The sequence below is a fragment of the Schistocerca gregaria genome, chromosome 6, assembly GCF_023897955.1.
Source record: "Schistocerca gregaria isolate iqSchGreg1 chromosome 6, iqSchGreg1.2, whole genome shotgun sequence".
Taxonomy (NCBI): domain Eukaryota; kingdom Metazoa; phylum Arthropoda; class Insecta; order Orthoptera; family Acrididae; genus Schistocerca; species Schistocerca gregaria.
This window is the reverse complement of record NC_064925.1, coordinates 332051598-332074426: the sequence shown is the minus strand read 5'-3', so window position 1 is coordinate 332074426 and position 22829 is coordinate 332051598. Positions and strand designations below refer to the sequence as shown.

The 22829-nt window shown below is 36.1% G+C and overlaps 1 protein-coding gene across 6 annotated transcripts in view; it reads left to right on the top strand.

Moving 5' to 3' along the window:
- The window catches only part of LOC126278964 (muscle-specific protein 300 kDa), a 1270985-nt gene that overhangs the window by 1089713 nt on the left and 158443 nt on the right, over positions 1–22829 (top strand). For all 6 annotated transcript variants that reach the window (XM_049979256.1, XM_049979254.1, XM_049979257.1 and 3 more), the window contains 6 exons: positions 1921–2095; positions 4953–5066; positions 5905–6099; positions 6331–6510; positions 10082–10228; positions 14444–14602. In XM_049979256.1, the coding sequence (XP_049835213.1) occupies positions 1921–2095; positions 4953–5066; positions 5905–6099; positions 6331–6510; positions 10082–10228; positions 14444–14602 (970 nt within the window). The remainder of the gene's footprint in view (positions 1–1920; positions 2096–4952; positions 5067–5904; positions 6100–6330; positions 6511–10081; positions 10229–14443; positions 14603–22829) is intronic.

The following is a 22829-nucleotide window of genomic DNA, read 5'->3' as shown; positions in this document are numbered from 1 at the left end:
GTGCGTTAAAAGACGTGTTCGTGATTAGAAGCTATCATGGAACACATAAATACTATGTAGAGCGTATAAATCTTCACATTATTTGTGCGTTAGGGAATCAGAACATCCTGCTTCCCGCATGTATGGATGCTGGTATTCTCCACCAATGACAGCATTGTTGTTGTTTGTGTTGTTCTCGGACTGCTCAGTTATTTATCTTCCATGAAAGCCAAATGAACTTTTCTTGTTTCTACAGTAACATTTACCAAGAATCATGTCTTTCACAGTGGTTTTTTGAAACGTTGATGTTAACGTTCTTGCTATATATAAACTAGTGTATTAAACAGTATTTAAAGAATATACATCGACTCAAGTATTTTTTTGTATTTTGTGTTAGTCAAATAATTGTTAATTTACAATAAATTTCTCACTTTATGGATGCTGTTGAGTTGTGAATTTTTACAGTATTGTGTAAGGTGTCTCAGAGCATTTTGTTGTGGTACATTATTTTAACTTTTTTCCTTTTCCTAAACAAAAACTTTTCTTGTGCTTGAGAGACAGTCATCTTAGCCACTCGCATTTTTATTCGAATTTTGAGTGAAGATTTATATTGTGTGAGGAGATTATTATTTTTAGGTTTTTGTAATGCTAATGCTATGTGTATAACAGATTAATTTTCCCAGTGCTTTATGTTAACACAACATTGAAGGGACATGAGTAATGTATATACTAGTAGTCATGCTTTCGTTTCATTTTCTGTACTAATCACATAATGAAAACTAAAGTAGTTATGTTGGTAACCCAATGCAATGAACAAACTTGTTTCAGTTTACCTCACACTATTTTATTATCTCCATTCTAGGAAAATAGTGGAACAGGTTTGCAGCAAAACCCTGTGCTCATAATCTTACACAAAAATTTATGCTGCACAATTCCAGACAAGATGTCTAGAAAGTCTGTGTACTTTTTCATAATAATTGGGCTTGGATAACTAAATTTAGGTTCTTGATTGATTGGTTTTAACTTTCCCTGTACATAGAGATCTGACAGCATTCTCAAAAAGTAATAAAGTCATGGACGTTCTTAGCAGAAAGCAGTTTATGAGAATGGCAGGTGATTAGTAGAAGAAGAGAAGCGATAGCTATTTATTTGTTCAGTTTAGCTGTGTGTGTGTGTGTGTGTGTGTGTGTGTGTGTGTGTGTGTGTGTGTGTAGGTAGGGGTGGGATTAAAATTTGTAATACACTCTATTAAATGTAAAGTAATATAGAAATAATTTGTGTAATTAATAATGAGTAGATTAGCATACTTAACAGAGCTGACCTGCAAAACCTACTTCTGCTTGTTAATTTATAATTGGATTTGTTCCACATTCATAGAAGCTCTTCTTCATGTGGAATTTATTGAATATGATGTGAGAATGCATACTCTGGTACCTATTGACATTTATTGTACTTTGCTGAATACTTGGAACACAGTGCGTTGCACATTGGGCTTATTTTTCGTTCACAAATGCTACTTAACATTCTCTGCGCGATTCTTCCCTGTGAAATGTGTGGCAGATAATGGATATAAGAAGTGTGACATCAGATCACACTGTTAATGCATGATTTGAATAGTTGTAAAGCACAGGTATTATCTAATTATTGATATGTCAATAAATAATTCACTGTTCCATTAGATTCTTAGTCATTACACTAGCTTCGAGGCAGGCTTCTCAGTAGTTTCACATATTGAAACAACTGAAGATTGATAGGGTTTTCAACTAAGCAGTATACAGTTTTAATGGATTACTTCATAGTTGTGAATGTTTGTTTGCAAGTGAATATTTCTAAGGTTTAGCTGTTGTTTACTGTTTGTTTCCCTTTTAGAAAATACAATTAAAAGTAAAATGTTTGCCTAATGTATAACATCATGATTTAAGCGTATCACTTGTTGTGCAGGCTCATTGAACAGTTGAGGAGCAAATTAAACAAAACTACTTCTGAACTTGCACACATTGATCATATCCAGTCGGAAATCTGCAGAATTAAGGAAGAATTAGAAAATTTGCAGACAAGAATTGACGTATTTTATGTTTTTGGAGACAACGAGGAAGAAACTGAAACTGCAGTTGAGGTACGTATTTTTATTTTGAGAATAAATTATGTTGCAGTTTTTGGAAAATAGGAGATTTCAATGGAGATTCTTGAATGATTTATTCAGTGTATTCCCCTCTACGTTAAACTACACGTATTGCAAAGAACACATTCTTTCTTTCGTGTAGTTCATGAATCTGCTTTCATTTTTAGTATATCAGTAAGACTCGCTTTGGTTGAATTTGCCATTAGTCCGAGTGAGCTGTGCAATTTTGCAATTTAACATATGACTACTGAAGCAGTTGCTACGTTTCATTTTCAAATCACAAGGGAATAATATGATACAGATACGTATTAATATATGGGACATTGAAGTCAAGTAGCTGAGGTGAATGACATTCATACAAAATGCCTGTCTTAATCAGTGTAATTAGAGACAGCACCAAAAAGAAGAATCTAACATTTGTAAAAAGCTAAAAATTTAGTAACAAAAAATAAATAATACCACCTCAGCCAAAACCTTTGGTGCAAATTTCAAACTATTTCATATTTGGGGGGCGGGGGGGGGGGGGGGGTGTAGGTGTATCATAAACACAGGATGTAAATTTTACAAGTAAAGTCATGTCACGTCCACAACAAGAAGAGGTCGGGTTAAGATAATCATGGCCTGAGACATAGACAGAAGAGTTGGTGGAAGAGCAGGTACATCTTCCTCACTGGTTAGCTAATAGGTCCACATTCACAAAAAATTGTGTTTGACAGAGCCATAACATATCTCTTTCCTTTTACATTTTCCATAAAATGCAACCTTTTATTACTGAGTATGTTATAGTGTAAATATTTCAAGGCCTGGTAGGCTCTATATTTAAATGGCTGTTCTTGTTAAACCAAATGTTTCATTTATTAGCTATAAATCACTGCTGTGGCATTTTGCTCCCAATAACCATTCATGTAAGTATTATGGACATTCCAATAAAATTTTGTAGTTTTGCCATACAGACGGTATGGTGCAGACAGTATGTCAGTAGGCATTGTATAAGCCACGCATCTTACGTGAAAATGGTACAGTTTTATAATTATTTATCACTGCAGAATATTATTATTATATCCATAATGTTTGGAAAACTTTTCAGGTGCTTAGGCAAGTACCAATGCAGAAAACCAGCCACATTTTATATTGAATGGATCTTCATTTTTCCTTAAGGGGTTTGGGCCTAACCCACCTTCTGATGGCAGCATGCATTTCATTGGCAAATTTTCCATTTGTCTCTTGAATATAGCGTGTTCTGTAATGTATATAAAAAAATGCAGGGTACAAATTGCTTGCTGTATGCTGCCGAATTGAGCTGTGAGTCAGTCAAGTTGTAAAGAGTTTCATTCTTATAAACTGCAGAATTCTAATGTGAAGATGGCAAAGGGATTTAAAGAAACTGAATTAAGAGTTATGGAGGGTATACTACCTTCATAAACTATGTGGCACCTAGTCATTCCCTCTTCATAAACCGACGGCATTTATGAAGTGTTTATTACACATTTGTCACCGTAGCAGTACATATATTTAGGTGAGTAGTTTCAAACCGACTGGTTCATTCTCAGTGAAAGTGCTTGATTGTAAAGTACAACCTATAATTGGAAATATATGCATCACACAGTGACAATAGATAAATCTCACAATATGACTATGCTCACCATACCACTCAGAATTCTGATAATGTTGAAATTGCACTTTGGCATTTAGACATAAGATTTGACAAGAACACTTTGAGCACTGGATAACAATGCCTTCTCCTGTCTTGTACTGTTGACGTTATCAGTATGTTCAAATCAGTAGGCATGGGCACTTTTTATACAAGGATACTTTAACCAGTAAGTTACACATTATTATGGTTGTCCAAATAACTTGTATTGAATGCTGAACTATGCTTCAAAGTGACACAGATACATGACACTATATTCCAACATAGTTGCCATGTTCTTGCCCACAGGGCTCATAATGCTTTGTGTACTTCAGCTTCGTAGTACATTTCCAGTCGCCATGCCATTTCACTCTCACACAGTGTACTGCAGCAGAACTGTGTGTGCAGTAAATCTGTCACATATGCTCTCTTCTAACTGTGTGCCACACTTTTTGCACAATCGTCTAAGTGTAGTGGCAACATGTGCAATTTACTTTTCGAAGTCCCTGCATACCATTGCTCACATCTTGGTGTCCATATTACATTGTATTTTCTAAGCATACCGTGACATTTCTGTTAATCTCAGTCTTAGAAGCTCTTAAATTTGCAGCTAAAAATAACAGGCGAATAATTTGAACTGTACAGTATCTCACAATCATCATTTTAGTACAATGCCCAGCCTATGAATAAGTTTAGGTGATTGCCTACTACCGTCTAAGCAGATGCCATCTCCTTCCGAGGAATGCAACACATGTGAAAGTTGATAAGAACAAGAACACTCAGAGCAACATAACTGATTTGTTTGTATGTTTATATAAATAGTTGTTGTTCAGTTTAGCACACTTTTAGATGGGCAATCCATAGCAAAGACACAGAATTAACTGTGAGGGCATACTTGCATCCTGTGTGTCCGTCAGGTTGTTGTATGAGTTAGTAGACTAACTAATACATTATTAATTAATGTGTATTAAACAGAATTGAAGTGCTTGAACAATACACTTGCACAAAAGTGTTGGGAATACAGAAATGGGAAATGTCTAAAGTTAATCTAATTTCAGTCATCTGCCAGAAACTCGTACTAAAACAATTCTTGGAACTACTTATTTAATTTACTGTTATGACAGGAATGTATGATTTCTTAATGACAATGGATTAGTGATTCTAGAAACCCTGTTCACATTGATGTTTTTTTCTGATTCAAATAATCTGTTCTTTTTACAGAATCTGAAATCGGAAGTCAGTTCATTAGTCTCATCTGCAAAGGATTTCATTTCGGACACGAGGGGCAAATACACTGAATCGCAAAACCTAGTGCCTGCTGACATTGCTCAAGAGGTAAGTGCTTTGCTGTGGTTGAGGCATGGAATAGAAATTTCTAGATACATTAATTAAAATGTGCAGTGAGAGTTGTCAAGTTTAGTTGTAAAGAATAATAAGTCAGAAAAAATAGTATTGAATGACCAGATTTCAGTTGGATTCAGGAAGAAATGTGGATAAGAGGCAAAAATTAAAACTGAAATTGAATTCATTAATGCAACAGTTATCAGTACAAGAACATGTTGCTTTGTACGTAATGAACTAGTGATTGATTTCCAACACCTCTCAAGTTTACTCATAGTCAGAACAGTGATTGAATTGTGTTGTGACCATTGCAAATTAGTCTTTCTGTTATTTCTCTAAATATATGCTGAAAACATGCTTCACAACTAAAATCTACAAATACTAGTTTTCCCTCTTAGGTTTTAGTCTCATTAGTGTAAAAGTCTAATGAAACTGTGTGTTGGAACAGGTTTGTGTGACATTCAGTCCATGGCAAGATGATGCAGTATTGGACTTGTTTGTGAAATGAGCCAGGTTCAGATCCCCTACCCAGTTCACATGATGGGCTTTATCATAGTTCCTTTAAGCTATAGTGAATTGTTACCAATCAGTATGCAAAGTGAATCTCTGCTAGTATCTTTTCCAGTGACTTTGTTGCAAATGTTCTTTATCATCAGATTGTTACATATGTATAATTTTGCATTCATTAAGTGAATCTCTGCTAGTATCTTTTCCAGTGACTTTGTTGCAAATGTTCTTTATCATCAGATTGTTACATATGTATAATTTTGCATTCATTAGTTTTCAGTACTGTGATCAGACTGTAACAGCATATTTTATCTTTTTCATCCAGTTGTCATCTGTAGAACTTGCGTCAGAGAGTGTATCTAACAAAATGGATGAGAAAAGTCGAGAATTCAAACGAGCTCGCACCCTGCGACATGATTATGCGACTGACGTTGGGGAGGTTCAAGCCTGGATACAGAATGCAGAGCTGAAAGTTCAAGATCGTTCAGTGGAGCCTCTGCAGCTCAAAGAATACCTTTCAGTATGTAATTCTAGCTATTTTATGTTTGGAATACAAGTATTTTAAAAAGCTAAAAATAAATTTTAGAATTGATATGAGTATTATTTTATCTGTTTAAAATCCGTTTTTGTGATTGGTTGAATGTGCATGCTATATTTTTGCAAGTGTCTTAGAATTTAATTATCACATTATTTGCATATTTAAATTTGTTTCAGTTTTTTGTGCTTGTGATTTAAGTTATACCTTTTGCAGCAAATTCAACTAGAGATTGGTGGTACTAGTGATAAATTAGAGAGACTGACAAAGAATGGGAATATAATCTGTGAAAAAACAAAGACAGAGGATGAGAGAACAGTTATCCAAGGAACTATCAATACATTGACGGACCAGTTTCAGCAGGTGAAAGCATGGTTAGATGAAAAGAAGGGACAGGTAAGATTTGTTGTTTTCATACATAAGTCCACATGTGAAGCTCTTGTCACCTGACTATGTCATAGTGTTGAAATATCATGTAATTACTCACTTACTAATCCACAGGATTTTCCCTATAGACCAAGCTTTCATGTTAAACCAGGTAGCCCAATACATTACTGTCAAATTCTATAGTGTTACGTGTTGAACAGTTATGTAGTGGCTGATTGTGTAAATTTTATACAGTAGACGAATGCAATGGGCAATCAAGGCTTTTAATAGGGTCATGGAACTTACTTCTTAATTCTCTTCCGACATTGATATTACTTGGTCTTGTTTTGTTTTGTGGTGTTGTCAAGCCTTTGTAGATACAACACTTTGTTTCCAGTGTTGTTATTGATGAGCCTTTTCCAGGCCTTTGACACAAAACCAGGCACAATTTATTGCCTAAAATAACATAAAGTCTATGGCGCATTGGTCCATTGTTTATAGTTAACAATATGACACAGTCTACAAAAAATGCTATAGTATTTCGAGCACCATAACATGATGAATAACTGCTTCCTGGCTTCTTCTAAGGCAACCAGTATACTTACAAGCAGCAATGTGTTTATAGTGACATCTTTTCCACGCTGCTATCTTCTGTTATTTCTGTAGTTGAATTATTTGTATTTTAATGAATGTTATTCTGGCATCTAATGGAAAGTTTTATCACAGAGTTGATTACCTGTTCTGCCACTGAAATCTTTTGCTGAAATATGTCTTGGAGCTTGTGATGGCCCTCTTACCTGTTACTAGATGTTGCACTCAGTTCTGGTGAAACTTGAATTCGCATATCTTGCTGTCCTGAAAATATATCCTGGAAACTGATGTTATGAAGGATAGTGCTAAATTATGTAGACCAAACTAGAAATTTATTGTGTAAGTGGTTCATCCCACTTTATTCACGCTATTCTATTTTGGTGGTGGCCAGTTCCAGTTTTACAATTCACGGACTATACAGGTTAAGGGTCACACATCTCCTCTTTTGCAGACACACACAGAAGAAAATTCACCCAGTCATTAACCACAGTCACAATATATATTAAGTTTCACAGTTGAATAACATACAGTAACCAACACATGAAAGTGAAACTGCACACAAAATAACATGCAGTACAATTAATAGCATTAATTATATGGTCCAGTACTAGAGTTTGTAGATCATCAGTACTTAGGTTGTATATTTTTCACTCGCCCGGGATTTTAAGGGGAAAAGGTATTACTCACTTTCAGACTATTCACATACATATGTGTCACATATGCTATGTTATGGCACAGAGTTCAACTTTAACTGGAACGGAGATGTTATTCAAGGGCTTTCTGGCCCCCAGATGCTGACATCATCTGACAGAGAGAGGTTATTTGCGCTCTGTTCAGTCGTAGACTTTAACATACTGGCTTAGAGATGTGTGATCTCCGTAATCAGACAGCCGTTTTTGAGGGAGGGGTGACCCTCCCTCAAAATTTAGGTAGTTTAGATTTTACTTTTCTATGTGGACTATAAAACTTTACTATTGTTTGGTTTGTGAAAAGTGTTTCAGGTTAGTACTTCACAAAAGTACAGGGAACAACAGTATTCAACAATCATTCAAAATGGCAACCACCTTGAAACAAACGTTTTATTTTACTAAATTATTCAAAACCTTAATTACTGGCTGGATTAGTGACAAGTGTCATTCAATATAGAATAAATACAGCCATAAAGTTTTATTGTCAAAGTTCAGAAACATGTAGTCATTAAAGCAAAGCAGGCAATTGAAATTTTGAGTGTCTGATCTTTTGATGTCAATTAACTTGTAAGTTAAATAATGGCAGTTAATTCCACAGGTGTTTGTGGAAAGCCGGGATGTTTGCTTTTGAAATATTGGTGACAAGATGTCCTTTGCTGCTTATTAGCTCAAAATGTTTAACAATTATACAATGTCATAATTATTTTAGTTAGCTGTAACTTTTCATTACTTAGGCTTCAAGTACAATCATTGGCATCATTGTAATCAGGAAGACAAATGTAAACAACAGAGTTATAAGTTTAAATGAGATTTCGTGTGAATAAGAATTTTATATACTCCTGTACATGTTACATATTACATTGCAGCTGCATTAGATGTAATATGAAAGAGTGGAAAGATTTAGTTATTCTTTATAGCAGAAAACATAACAGGTGGATTAAATTCCATCTTGCTACATTTCAAGTTATCAATGCTTTGTGAATGAGTTTGATGGACTTACCAGAACAATAATTTGTCTATCCTTGTAGGTGATTTGCTCAGTTAGGTAACCAACAACTGTATGCTGATCACCCCTAATATTGCGGGGTAATATGTATTATAGCAAGCATCTTTTTTATGATCCCTGACTTCTGTTGATTGTTGATTATTGTAACATCTATGTATGAAAGCATGGGCACTAGCCTAGATACTGTACAAGTGAAGTGTGCTTAGTAATGCTGAAAGTGATATGTAACTTGTAGTACTGGCATAATTACTTGCCCACACCCCAGAACAGTTAACAATTTCGGTTTCCTGCACAAATGCTGAGCAACAGAACAACAACATAACAAAGACATCTCAAGACAAGAAGAATTAACAGATAATTGGAATGTTTCTACCAAAAGGAATAGGAACACCAAACCATTTGAACTTTACAAAACAGCAGTAATTTTGTGGATTTGGCAATAATTTCAGGAATAGGCCATCCACCAAGAGAATGTCAAACTTGATTGTAAAGTAGCTGGTAACAGACGATGACAAATTACTTGTAAATCACTGAAAAAATCATATAATGTCCACAAATATCTGACCATTTCTGTCAAGTCACAGCAGCATTTCTGTTTGTGCATGAGTGATGAATGTGTTCCTGTGTGTTGTTTACCTATTGTAAAGGCTATTTCTAGGTTCCCTTCTGCTAATGCATTGTTGTGCCAGTCTTCTCATTTATACATGCTAGTATTGGAGCCATAGCAGTGCAACATGAAAAAATACATTATTGCTTCTTGTTACAGCTTGGCACTGATGTGCTATGCTGAATGCTTTTAGCTGCCTGCTGTGGTGACAGTATAGCTCTCTTTCAGTACACAATACACAATACACAAGCTCATTTTCCACATGTTAATTCATATATTGACAGTAGCATTGAGAACTTTTTTCCAGTTGCTGTTGCTATCTCCATATCATTCAGTGATCTTCATTCCATCATCTTTATTCCATTAATAATTGACATGTATTAAAAAAGTGTATATTTTGCAATTATTTGTTGGAAATTGGCTTAACATTAATGTCACTTTCTGTACTGCAGCAGCTACTCCAGATTTATTCTTTCTCTCATTCAGACACATGTAGATAGCATATCATTTTACTATGCACACTCTGATGTGTGTTTCAGCTGAGAAAAATACTAGTGGGCAAGGACAGGTAGCTATTAGTGTAACAACTGCAGCACAGGCCACTAATCAGTAACCCATTAAGCATCTTGTTGCACTACTAAATTAAATGTTACTGCAGATAAATTTTCGTATAAGAAAATTTGATAAAGTTGTTTGATTTTCTCATAGGTCAGTGAAGCTCTGGATGCATGGCAGCGATTCATGACATTGTATCAGACTGTGAAAACGTGGGTTGATGAGAAGCAAACATTCCTTGTAGAACCACTGCAACTAAGCAGTCTTACTCAGGCACGGCAGAGACTTCATGATTACTCTGTAAGTGCTGCTATATAGTTATACATCCACTCTCACTTTGTAATTGCTGTACAGCAGTTTGTTTCTTGTCTAATTTTCTAGATCATGTGTGCAGTCAACCTTTTAACAGTAAAAATAGTGCAGCTGTTTTTTTAAACAATCACACCTAGCTTTCAGTTACTCTTCGTGACTCCCTTCATGTAGAAGAACTTGTTAAACTGTGTAACTCACAAAATTAGATCAAAGAATTTCCGGTTATGTACAGAGACTGTACAGAAATTCAACTAGTTTATGTAGGGATATAAGCTTACTTTGATATGGTAATACATTTATTTATTGAAAGCTGATGAGAGTTGAAATCTATTTGTAGAACACCTTCCTGTCTTTTAATATTTTTTTCAAGCATGTGTAGATTTTTCTGATATGAAACAGATCTGGAAAAGAAAGATAATATTCTGTTTGGTCTGTACATTAGTCTATAAAATACGTTATAATGAAACTTTTTTTAGAAAGTTGTGTGAGAAATTAGAAAATACTAGGAACTTAATAGAAAATAATTTCTTTGAAATATGTGTGAACTTTAAACCCAAGCAGCACTTCTATGTCGATGATCTATTTAGAATTTCCTTTGAGAAACTCATTTGTAGTTCCTACATGTATGAAGGAAGGAAGATTAGTATTCATTGTCCCATTGACAACGAAGTCATAAGAGATGGAGTGCAAGCTTGAATTGGGGAGGATTGTGCCCTTTTAAAGGAACAATCCTGCCATTTTCCTCAAGTGATTTAAGGGAACTACAGAAAATGTACTACTCAGTTGCATGTATGATTAATATTTACTGACTGGCATGTGCTTAACAGAAATAAATAAAAGTTTGGTAAAACATGGAGGAATTCTTTGAAATACATTTTATACCTCCACTTTTAAAGCAATAAGGTACTTTGTTCAGAAGAAAACAGTGTTTTTTTCCCATAGGTTTTTTAATTGCAGTCCATAGTTTTTGTTTCTTTTTGTATGTATTAATAAATTTGTCACAAATTACATTTTGTAAGGTTGCATGTGCGAACTTATCTGGCTAATATCTCATTGTCCTGGCCCAATAAAAAATGCTACATCTTTTTTTTTCCAGAGTTCATAGTTAAAGTATGATGATGACCTTTTAAGCTAAAAACCAATTAGCCAAATAAATTAATACATCCATGATATTGGGCTTTTCATTTATATTACTAAACTACACATTGACTATTATGATCTGACTTAGTGGACACTACAGAGCATTTTCATTCACAAAAGTATTCAGGTACATAAAGCTCATGTTCCCCCTTAATGAAATGCAAAATTACTTTGTGTCAGATGTATTTAATGTAGTTCCCTTCAGAATTTTTCCAAGACTGACTGCAACCAATCTGTGATTCTAAAAACTAATACCTCGAATGTCATTTCTCACACTGCGTACAAATGATATCTTTCATTTTATGTGTAATGACAATAACTGACTGCTGTGAGCAGACTGGGGTTGTCATAGATGAAGACAATTCTACCTCAACTGCAGGATTTAAACACAGCCATATAGAAACAACACTGTTCATATGGTGGCAGGAATGAATGAAATGGCTGTTTGATTTATTTATGCTGGTCGCTCATACCAGCAAAACAGTAGGGAATTTGAGTATCACATGTTGACCTAAAAGCCAAAGAAACTCTGTGTGAAACATATAAGTCGCTGGCTATGACAATTTTGATTATATTTTATGTTTTTTACAACTAAATTGATGAATTACAGAATGAAACTTAAGTTTTTCCTAGACATAGTTGATGAAATCAGAATAGAAAATATTTTTCAAAATAGTGAAAATATGCTGCATGAATAGCTGTATAATCAAGATAAGTCTCATTGACATTTAGCCAAAAATGAAGTTTGTTTTTAACATGGAAACACAGTCATGTTTCTTTTTACTTTGCTGCCACCATTGCACAGTTTTAGTCCCATGCATTTCTGAAGGTGTCAGGTGAAAGGTGTAATATGATTTTACATTAAATTGTAAAACACTATAAAATTTGCAATACACTCTTGACAATGATGAGCAATAATATAATTCTTTTAATACCTCAGCCTACAGCAATATGTGAAATGAAATCCTCAAATTGGGTTGAGAATCTTTTGGAGTGAATATTTAAAATGATGATGTCAGTTCCTATTGAAACATACTCGGTCAGCAATACTTAAAAATGGGTAGAAGTTCCTGTAACGTATTTTGAAAAAATGTTACTGGAAGTAACACAAATGGAGAAAATTCTAAACCTATGTGTCAATTATTTGTTATTAAATGAAAATTGAAATAACCTTAACATATAGGCATGTTTAATGATATATAATGAAACACTTCTTTTGCTAATGGTTGCTACTACAGTACAGTGTTGTTGGATAGCAGAGGTTGAATAAGAGAGTAGTTCTCCTACTAACTGAGCTGTAGGCAATTAACAGGTGTAGAACATGTTTATTCACAGTGTATTACTATACTCTTTGGCTAGTGGGTCCCACCCAGCCTGTGGTAATTACCCCTGAGGGGCAAAATTAAATTTTTTTGAAGGTAAAAAGAAGAGAGTTTGATAGTGCTTCAGCTACAAAACAATTTTTTTTAAAAAAAGATCATTACTATTATTACTATTTTATAAGACTGTAATACCGGATACATAAGTTCCAAATAATTACATTGTTTTTCCCAACAAATGGCATTAACATGTGAATAAAGGTTGTGAGGATTATAGCTTGTGAAGTGAAAGTGTGAACAACATCTTCCTCGCATAGCCCACCTGCTACACACATATGGGGTGGGCAGAATAAAACTAGTTAGGGAAATATTACATACACTATAAGATAGACAACCCAGCTTACATCACCATATGTGGATCGGATTATGTAAAGTTGGTTTACCAGTCTTATGGTATACGAAATATTTCCCGAGGCAGTTGTATTTTGGCCACTCTGTACTTTGTACTTTATACCATGCATGTATGACAGTAAAACTGAGACATACACATCACATATGCTTAACTATATAACGGGAAGTGCTTTCTGTGAGCTGTAGGTAGTTCCTGTAATGGACAAGAAATTGCTTCATTATTCACTTTGCAACAGTTAAATAAACTAATGGACTGCACAGCACAACAGTAACTATTTAAGGGCTACTTCTTTGCTATAGGACCTACACAGTATTATTATTATTATTATTATTATTATTATTATTATTATTATTATTATTATTATTATTATTAGTGCCCATGGTCAGACCCAAAACAGTAACAGCCTAAAACAATCTAATTTGTGTCAGTTCAGAGTTGATTTGCAAACAATGAGTATAGTGCATGCATTTTAACTTCATTTATTTTAAACTTGGGTGCAGGGAATGAGCGTCACTAGCGAGTGGAGTGCTGCAGAGGAAGAGTATTTTGTGAAGTGTCTATCCCCAGTGTGGACAGTTAGCTTTCTTTTCAGAGACTAAGTTGTAGGTGGTACTTATGGTGCACTGAAATTGTTCATCTTTCAATATGGAAAGATTGTTAGAAATTTTTTGTACCTCAATTCAATGACTTATTAGTTCAGGTTATTAAAACTCACACACACAGTAAACGTAATTATCTTTTATCATCTTAAAAATAAAAGTATTGAAAGATTTTTTCATTCTAAAGCCTAGAAATATGCCAGTGTTGGTGGTGGCGGTGGTGGGGGGGGGGGGGGAGGGGGGGGGGGCATTACTAGCTAATATGTGATATGTTTTTGCACTCAGGGATAATGGTTTCAGAAAATTTGGGAACCACTGTCTTAGACAAATCATTATATTATTTGTCTTGTTTCTGCTCCTGGTACCAGTTCATATTTATGTTGTTAATAATTTTCACTTATGCACAATGAAATTTGAAAGCATCTGCTCTGATCAAAATTTTGAACTTTCTTTTATATCCTCTGTAATTTTTGCCAGTATATTGCTAAGTGCTAAATAATTATAGCTCTTTGTAATCATTCTATTCATCATGAATTGTGCTGTGTTTGAATGTAAAACATTGCATTATCATTTTTACCTGACCTTGAAATGTAGTATTTGTGGGAAGTGATGTAAAATGATACTTCATTAAATTGTGGTGGCTGAAATGTAAACATTTCTTTGTTGATGCTTATTTGTGACTTGACTCTTCAATATTAAACACTAATACATGTCTTTATATGTTTTTTACCAGACTGCTGTGAAGAGTTGTAAACAAGTAAGCAAGCATTTAACTGACATGCGAAAAGAACTAGAGAGTATCAACAAAGTAACAAGTGCTGGTGATTTACCTGAGAAGCTTGAAGAAGCTGAGGAAGCCAAGAATGAAGTGGAATCGCAGTTACTGGAAAGAGTAAGCAACAGCTGTGTTTTATAATTACACAATGTAGTCATGTTATTTAATGTGTCTTCTATTTTATCAGTATTTCAAATATCACACACTCACTTTGAAGGATAAACAACATGTTCCATTACAACATGTGTATTTCCATGATCAACTTTTGTAGCAGACGACAGATGATAATTTTTCTATTACAAGTCCTGTTTACATACTGTGTTGAAAACGTTTATGCAGTCTCAACCAGTTATTGCACAATTGCACTTGTTATTACAGTTGATATCTACTTGGATGTGGGAAGAAGCAGACAGAGAGGAAATGTATGTATAGGATTTATTTTCTGATGACAATTCCAATTGTGATTCTTAATTTTCTCCTGAAATGTTCAGGGCCTTCTCTGATGAAAAAGACTGTCACGTGTGCTGACTTTTGGTGCTCAGGTGATCCGGGAGATAATGATATGTAGGTCCCTGTTGTTTAGCAAAGGGAAAATGGATTTTGTTGGGAATCAAAAGAACTAACTAATGCTATATGGATTTCTCGGGATAACGTATAGCATGGAATACCTGGTATAGGAAAGTGTTTCTGGTAGCAAGAGCAAACAAGCAGTTGTTAGCATCTCCTTTAAGCAGTAAATTGACATAACATAGTTCCTGTAAGATGGACATGAGGAATTATGGCCATGTAGAATGGACATGAGGAATTATGGCCATGTAGAATGGACATGAGGAATTATGGGCAAAGTTTAAGCAGATTGTGAATTGTGGTCTTGAGAATTACATGCCTAGTAAGTGGATTAAGGATGGGAAAGAACCACCATGGTTTAATGAGGAAATTCGGAAAATGCTGAGGAACAGAGACTGTTGTTATCTAAAGTGAATGCACAAATGATGACAAGCAATGGTTAGTAGAGATTCGTGTGTCTGTGTAAAGATCTCCGTGCAAAGCTTACAACTGCTACCACTGTCACATCTTAGCAAAAGATCTGTCAGAGAAAGTGAGAAAATTATGGTTCAATGTAAAATTGCTAAGTGGGTCTAAGGCTTCCATCCAGTCATTTGTTGACCAGTCTGTATGACAGTTGAACATAGCAAAATGAAAGCCCAAATTTTAAATTTCATGTTCAAGAAATCATTTATGCAGGAGAATCATACAAAAATATTGTTGTTTGACCATCGAACATACTCTTGTGTGGACAACAAGCATCCTTGCTGTAGAGAAACAACTGAAAGAGTTGAAAACAAATAAGTCACCAGGCCTGACTGGAATCCCAATTCGGTTTTTGAAAGAGTACTCTGTTATTGGTCCCATATCTAGCTTGCATTTATCATGAATCTCTCACCCAGCGTGAACTGCCAAGTGACTTGGAAAAAACGCAGGTGACTCCATTTGTATAAGAAAGGTAAAACAACAGACCGACAAAATTACAGGCCAACATCCCTAACATCAGTTTGCTGCAGAATTCTTGAACATATTCTCAGTTCAAATGTAATGAATTTTCTTGTGACTGAGAAGCTTATGGCCATGAATCAGGTTTTAGAAGGCATTGCTTGTGGAAAACTCAGCTTGCCCTTCCTTCACATGATATACTGCATATGGATGAAGAGAGACAGGCAGATTCCATATTTCTAGAATTCTGGAAAGTGTTTGACACAATGCCCCATTGCAGACTGTTAAAGAAGGTACGAGCATATGGAATATGTTCACAGATATGTGAATGGCTTGAAGACTTCTTAAATTATATGACCCAGAATGCTGTCATCAGTGGCAAGTGTTCATCAGAGACAAAGGTATCACCAGGTGTGCCTCAGGGAAATGTGATAGGATTGCTGTTCTTCTGTATATGCATAAATGATTTGGTGGATAGGGTGGGCAGCAATCTGCGATTGTGTGCAGATGCAGAACATGACTCCAATGCAATTGCGCGTAACGACCATGAAGATATGAGAAATTAGAGCTGATAAGAAGACATAGACTGTCGTTTTTCCCTTATTCTATTTGTGAGTGAATCAGGAAAGAAAGTGACTAGCAGTGCCAAAGGATACTCTCAGCCACACTCCTTATGTTAATGTACATGTTGAACATGTAAATGAAGAACAAGGGCTGTTAAATACTTTGGTGATAATCCTAAAACAGAGGATATTTGGTACGTTTAATTAATTGTGAATTGAACAAACGTTAAACTGGAGCAGTACAGAAAATGAACTGAAATATATCAGCAAAGTAACTACAAATCTAGTGGTCTGTATGAAGTAAAGGTGCTAATGTTGGTTAGTATGCTAGCTTCTATCTGCAAGTCTGGACATGAAGATGTGCTATCATTTTTCTCTACTGACCATATTATAAGACCTTTACTTAGAGCTGCAGTATCAGCAAAGTGGTTCCAAATGCCGTTGGTCTGTTTGTGATTTGATGACCCTGAAACAAGAGAAACATGGAAGAAGAAAGACAAATTGGCACCAATTTTGGAAATTTGTTCTAGACTCATTAGTAATAGTCATAAAGTGCACTGCTTTTGAGAATATAATTGCATGGATGAAATGCTCACACCATTTTGTGGCAGATGTGTGTATTTGCTTAACAAGGCCACCAGACATGGAATAAAAGGCTTCTGTTTAACATGTCCATAATTCATACTTATATATTGCCTACATATGTACTGGTAAGCATTCTGACAATGCTGAACTGAGAAATGAAGACAGGAAACCTTATGTTCCTAAGCAGTTAGTTCTTCAAGTAGTGTGGCCAGCTGTGAACAATAACAGAAATGTAGCGGCTGTCAATTGGTTTTCCTATGTAGAATGGTTACACAATGTCAGAGGAAGGGGTTAACACATGTAGGTACTTTGAAGAGAAATAAACCAGGAATTCCAATTGAATTCTTGCCTTATAAGAATAGGGCTCTTGAATCTTCTCTTTATGTATTCAGTAATGAAATTACTCTATTGCAAGAAAAGTGTCTCAGATATAGAGTTGTCAAGGAGCTACCTATAAATCTGATGAGACCTATCTTGAATATAGGCTACTTATTTCAAATATGGGAGGAGATTTGTAGGTAAAAGTTCAAAATCTTTTTGGAAAAGACTCACAGAAGTAGTACAAGATAAGGTGAAGAGTGACAAAGTAGAAATAAAGAGGAGGTGTATTCTTTGTCTATACCAGAACAACAAGTAACTGTGTATAAGCGTGTAAATTGTGATAAACCAGTATGAATGGGATGTTTGATTATAGGGTGTGTGTGTAATAGATTAACTAAACAATTTTTTTTTTTTTTAAATTTGAAGCTTGTCCCTAACATTTCTTTAGACATCTCATGTATTTCTGTAGAGTTCCATTATAAGAGTATTCATGAAAGCAATACATGTTGGAACTATACTTGACATGGATGGTTGGTTACTTCATTGTACTAATATGTTAATGTACCACTTTGCCAGAAAAGCAAAGTTTATTTTTTTCTGTCAGACACACATTTCCTGTTAAGTAATAAAAATCATTTATCTGTTAATGGTAAACTTAATTGTGGTAACATAAGACACTGTTGTTTACTTGACATTTAAGATTGCAGTTTTAGTCCCAGGGGGCAGTAATATTATTTTAAATGAAACTGTAAAATACTATAACACTATTAAAACTAAATCTTGAGAGAGAGAATATTCGAGTGAGAATTATTTAGAGGGAATATTTAAAAGTTTGACTTCAAGTTTATATTGAAACACGTTTAATGGACAACAGAAAGACCAAAAAAAAATTGTTTAAGGAACAGATACATTTTGGTCTGCTCAGGGTCATGATGCATACCAACACCTAGTGACCTGTGCAGCTCCTAAACAAGTTGCTATTCCGTCAAGTCATATCAGTCCTGTCACTCAGCTTATGTTGTTGTAATACTGTGTGAGGGTGGTTTATAAGTCTGGTAAAAAAGCAAGAAAAAATGTTCATTTTCTCAAAAAGGTCTCCTTTGAGGGCTATACACTTGGTCCAGAAATCCTCAGCTTTTTCATGCCATTGGAAAAATAGGTTCTGTGAGACTTCACCAAATACTTGTTGACTGCAACTATTGTTTCTTCATTTGATGAAAATTTCTTTCCAGAAAGCCAAACTTTCCCTAAGTTATGCAACAGGAAGAAGTCAGTTGGGGCTAAGTCTGGTGAAGAGGGTGGATGAGGAACCAATTCAAAGCCCAATTCATACACTTTCATCATTGTTATCACTGACGTTTGAGATGGTGTATTATCCATATGAAACAGTGCTTTTTTTGTGTGCTGGCCTTGGTCCCCCCCCCACGGCAAGTTTCAGTCTCTGACAATGATGCATAATAGGGTCCAGTTATGTTTTCGCCTTTTCCCAAGTAATCTAAGTAATCTATGAGGAGTATTCCTAGGTATTTCCAGAAAATAGGGGACATCACATTATTAGCTGACAAAGTGGTCTTTGCCTCCCTTGGTACACTTTCACCAGCCTTTGTCCATTGTTTTGACTGTCGTTTCGACTTTGGTGTGTAATAATTCGTTCAGGTTTCATAAACAATCACAAATTGGCACAAAAATGTTGTGGATTGCAGTCAAACAGTGCCAGACATGTGTTGACATGTTTGCCAGATGTGCTTTCGGTAGATTGTGAACAATCATGGCATCGACCTCGCACGCACCTTCTTCATAGCCAATTCTCTGTGCATGATATAATGCACTCACTCTAGTTGAGATGCCTGCAATCACAGCAGTCTTACATTACCATATTATGAATTTTGTCAATGGTTTTCTTTGGACTGACCTCAGTTGGAAGGCCGGAGCACACTTTGTCTTCGGTGCTTCTCTGACCACATTTAAAATCATTAATCTTCTTTGAAACTGCAGTATCCATGTGAACTTTGTCCAGTTTTGTTTTGATTTGTGTGGCAGTCCAGCCTTTCATATGAAAATGTTTAAGAACATCAAGAAACTCGTTTTTCTCCATTTTGTCACAGTTTACACGGTGACCAATTCAGATGGCTGTCAGCAATGAACAGTACCAGTACATTGTGGAAATTCTTTATATGATCCTTGGAATAATGAAGTTTACCAACCATGAAGGCACAACAGAATGTTCCACTTCTTCATATAAATTTACCAGACTTATTAAACCACCCTTGTATCAACATTGATTTGCATCTCACCAGTGCTGCATTCAGCACGTGTTGTCTTAATACTATATATTCACTGTCATGCATCTTATTTGTCATGGATTCAGATTTTATTGCTATTAGTGTTGAATGAAACATGGAGCATGGGTTTGATGAGCTTACTTACACAGTTGTATCTCAAAAAGAAATGGACAAGTAGCTCTTCTTATCTACAAAACTCTATTTCCTAATGGAAGACATGCCACAGTACCTTAGCTGCAGGTCACGGACACTCACAAGAAATGGGGATTTTACACACTGAGCCTGTAAGTGGTGGAAGGAAAGCAGCATGTTTGGTGTAGCCCATTCTATGGGAATAGGTCATGTATCTGAAGAGCATTGCAGGAGTATAACCTTCACATATACCATCCGCAAAGGGTGCAAGTTTTAGGACCAGGTGATCACCTGCGTTGTATGTAGTTTGTGCAGTGGTTCGTAGACCAAAGAGTGGTAGGCCATAAACATTTTATTTATAGATGAGGCCTTCTTTACACATGATAGGTATTTTAACTGCAGGAACAACCAAATATACAGGATGTATACGACTCGGGAGATCCGGGAAAAACACGGGAATTTTTTCATCTGGGAAAAACCCGGGAATTGTTTAGAATTTCGGGAATTTTTCATTGTTTTAGTTCTAAGTTAAATTTGCGTGATTTTGACTGGTAAGAACCAATACTCTAACAAAGGATATTACTGTATCCAGCTACTGCAGAATAATACTGCAACAACAAAACATGAACAGGAGAGAAAAAAAGAAAGAAAATAAAACTAAAGTTGCAAAGGAAATGCGCCGTATACAACAACAAAACAGTGCTCATACAAGTGTCTGCCAACAGCAAAGTGTGTCAAAGGCTTTAGGAAGACTATGCAATGTTTTGTAACAACAAATTGCCTCCGTTGAGCGTGGCGTGACAACTATTTAAATTAGATTCGTTTGAGCTGTTGTGGGCGGGCTTTTGGGCATGCGCAGTTGAGTCGCGTATGAGTAGTGCCTTCTCCCGCTTCTCATTACAGATGCGTGGCTGGGCGCCACTACTTAATATTGCCCCGGTTCGGAAATTGGTAAATCTGGGGCTGATGCACAGAGCAGTCTAAGTTGTGGTGGGGAGGTCTCCACGTGACCTTTGTTTACTTTTAGTGATTTTGTTGTTTGTTCTTTGTTTATTGCTCTCACGTTAAATGATAACAAAACGGATTTTTGTGGCGGGGAGCTATCATATGAATTAAAATACGTTCGCATCATTACGGAAGACTAAAATATGTCATTAGTTTTAGATTTTATTCCACCTTTCTGACATCTACATCTACATCTACATGACTACTCTGCAATTCACATTTAAGTGCTTGGCAGAGGGTTCATCGAACCACAATCATACTATCTCGCTACTATTCCACTCCCGAACAGCGAGCGGGAAAAATGAACACCTAAACCTTTCTGTTCGAGCTCTGATTTCTCTTATTTTTTTGATGATCATTCCTACCTATGTAGGTTGGACTCAACAAAATATTTTCGCATTCGGAAGAGAAAGTTGGTGACTGAAATTTCGTAAAAAAGTCTCGCCGCGACGAAAAACGTCTATGCTGTAATGACTTCCATCCCAACTCGTGTATCATATCTGCTACACTCTTTCCCCTATAATGCGATAATACAAAACGAGCTGCCCTTTTTTGCACCCTTTCGATGTCCTCCGTCAATCCCACCTGGTAAGGATCCCACACCGCGCAGCAATATTCTAACAGAGGACGAACGAGTGTAGTGTAAGCTGTCTCTTTAGTGGACTTGTTGCATCTTCTAAGTGTCCTGCCAATGAAACGCAACCTTTGGCTCGCCTTCCCGACTATATTATCTATGTGGTCCTTCCAACTGAAGTTGTTCGTAATTTTAACACCCAGGTACTTAGTTGAATTGACAGCCTTGAGAATTGTACTATTTATCGAGTAATCGAATTCCAACGGATTTCTTTTGGAACTCATGTGGATCATCTCACACTTTTCGTTATTTAGCGTCAACTGCCACCTGACACACCATACAGCAATCTTTTCTAAATTGCTTTGCAGCTGATACTGGTCTTCGGATGACCTTACTAGACGGTAAATTACAGCATCATCTGCGAACAGTCTAAGAGAACTGCTCAGATTGTCACCCAGGTCACTTATATAGATCAGGAACAGTAGAGGTCCCAGGACGCTTCCCTGGGGAACACCTGATATCACTTCAGTTTTACTCGACGATTTGCCGTCTTTTACTACGAACTGCGACCTTCCTGACAGGAAATCACGAATCCAGTCGCACAACTGAGACGATACCCCATAGCTCCGCAGCTTGATTAGAAGTCGCTTGTGAGGAACGGTGTCAAAAGCTTTCCGGAAATCTAGAAACACGGAATCAACTTAAGATCCCCTGTCGATAGCTGCCATTACTTCGTGCGAATAAAGAGCTAGCTGCGTTGCACAAGAGCGATGTTTTCTGAAGCCATGCTGATTACGTGTCAATAGATCGTTCCCTTCGAGGTGATTCGTAATGTTTGAATACAGTATATGTTCCAAAACCCTACTGCAAACCGACGTCAATGATATAGGTCTGTAGTTAAATGGATTACTCCTACTACCCTTCTTGAACACTGGTGCGACCTGCGCAATTTTCCAATCTGTAGGTACAGATCTATCGGTGAGCGAGCAGTTGTATATGAGTGCTAAGTAGGGAGCTATAGTATCAGCGTAATCTGAAAGGAACCTAATCGGTATACAATCTGGACCTGAAGACTTGCCCGTATCAAGCGATTTGAGTTGCTTCGCAACCCCTAAGGTATCTACGTCTAAGAAACTCATGCTAGCAGATGTTCGTGTTTCAAATTCTGGAATATTCCATTCGTCTTCCCTGGTGAAGGAATTTCGGAAAACTGCGTTCAATAACTCCGCTTTAGCGGCACAGTCGTCGATAACAGTACCATCGGCACTGCGCAGCAAAGGTATTGACTGCGTCTTGCCGCTTGTGTACTTTACATACGACCAGAATTTCTTCGGATTTTCTACCAAATTTCGAGACAATGTTTTGTTGTGGAACCTATTAAAGGCATCTCG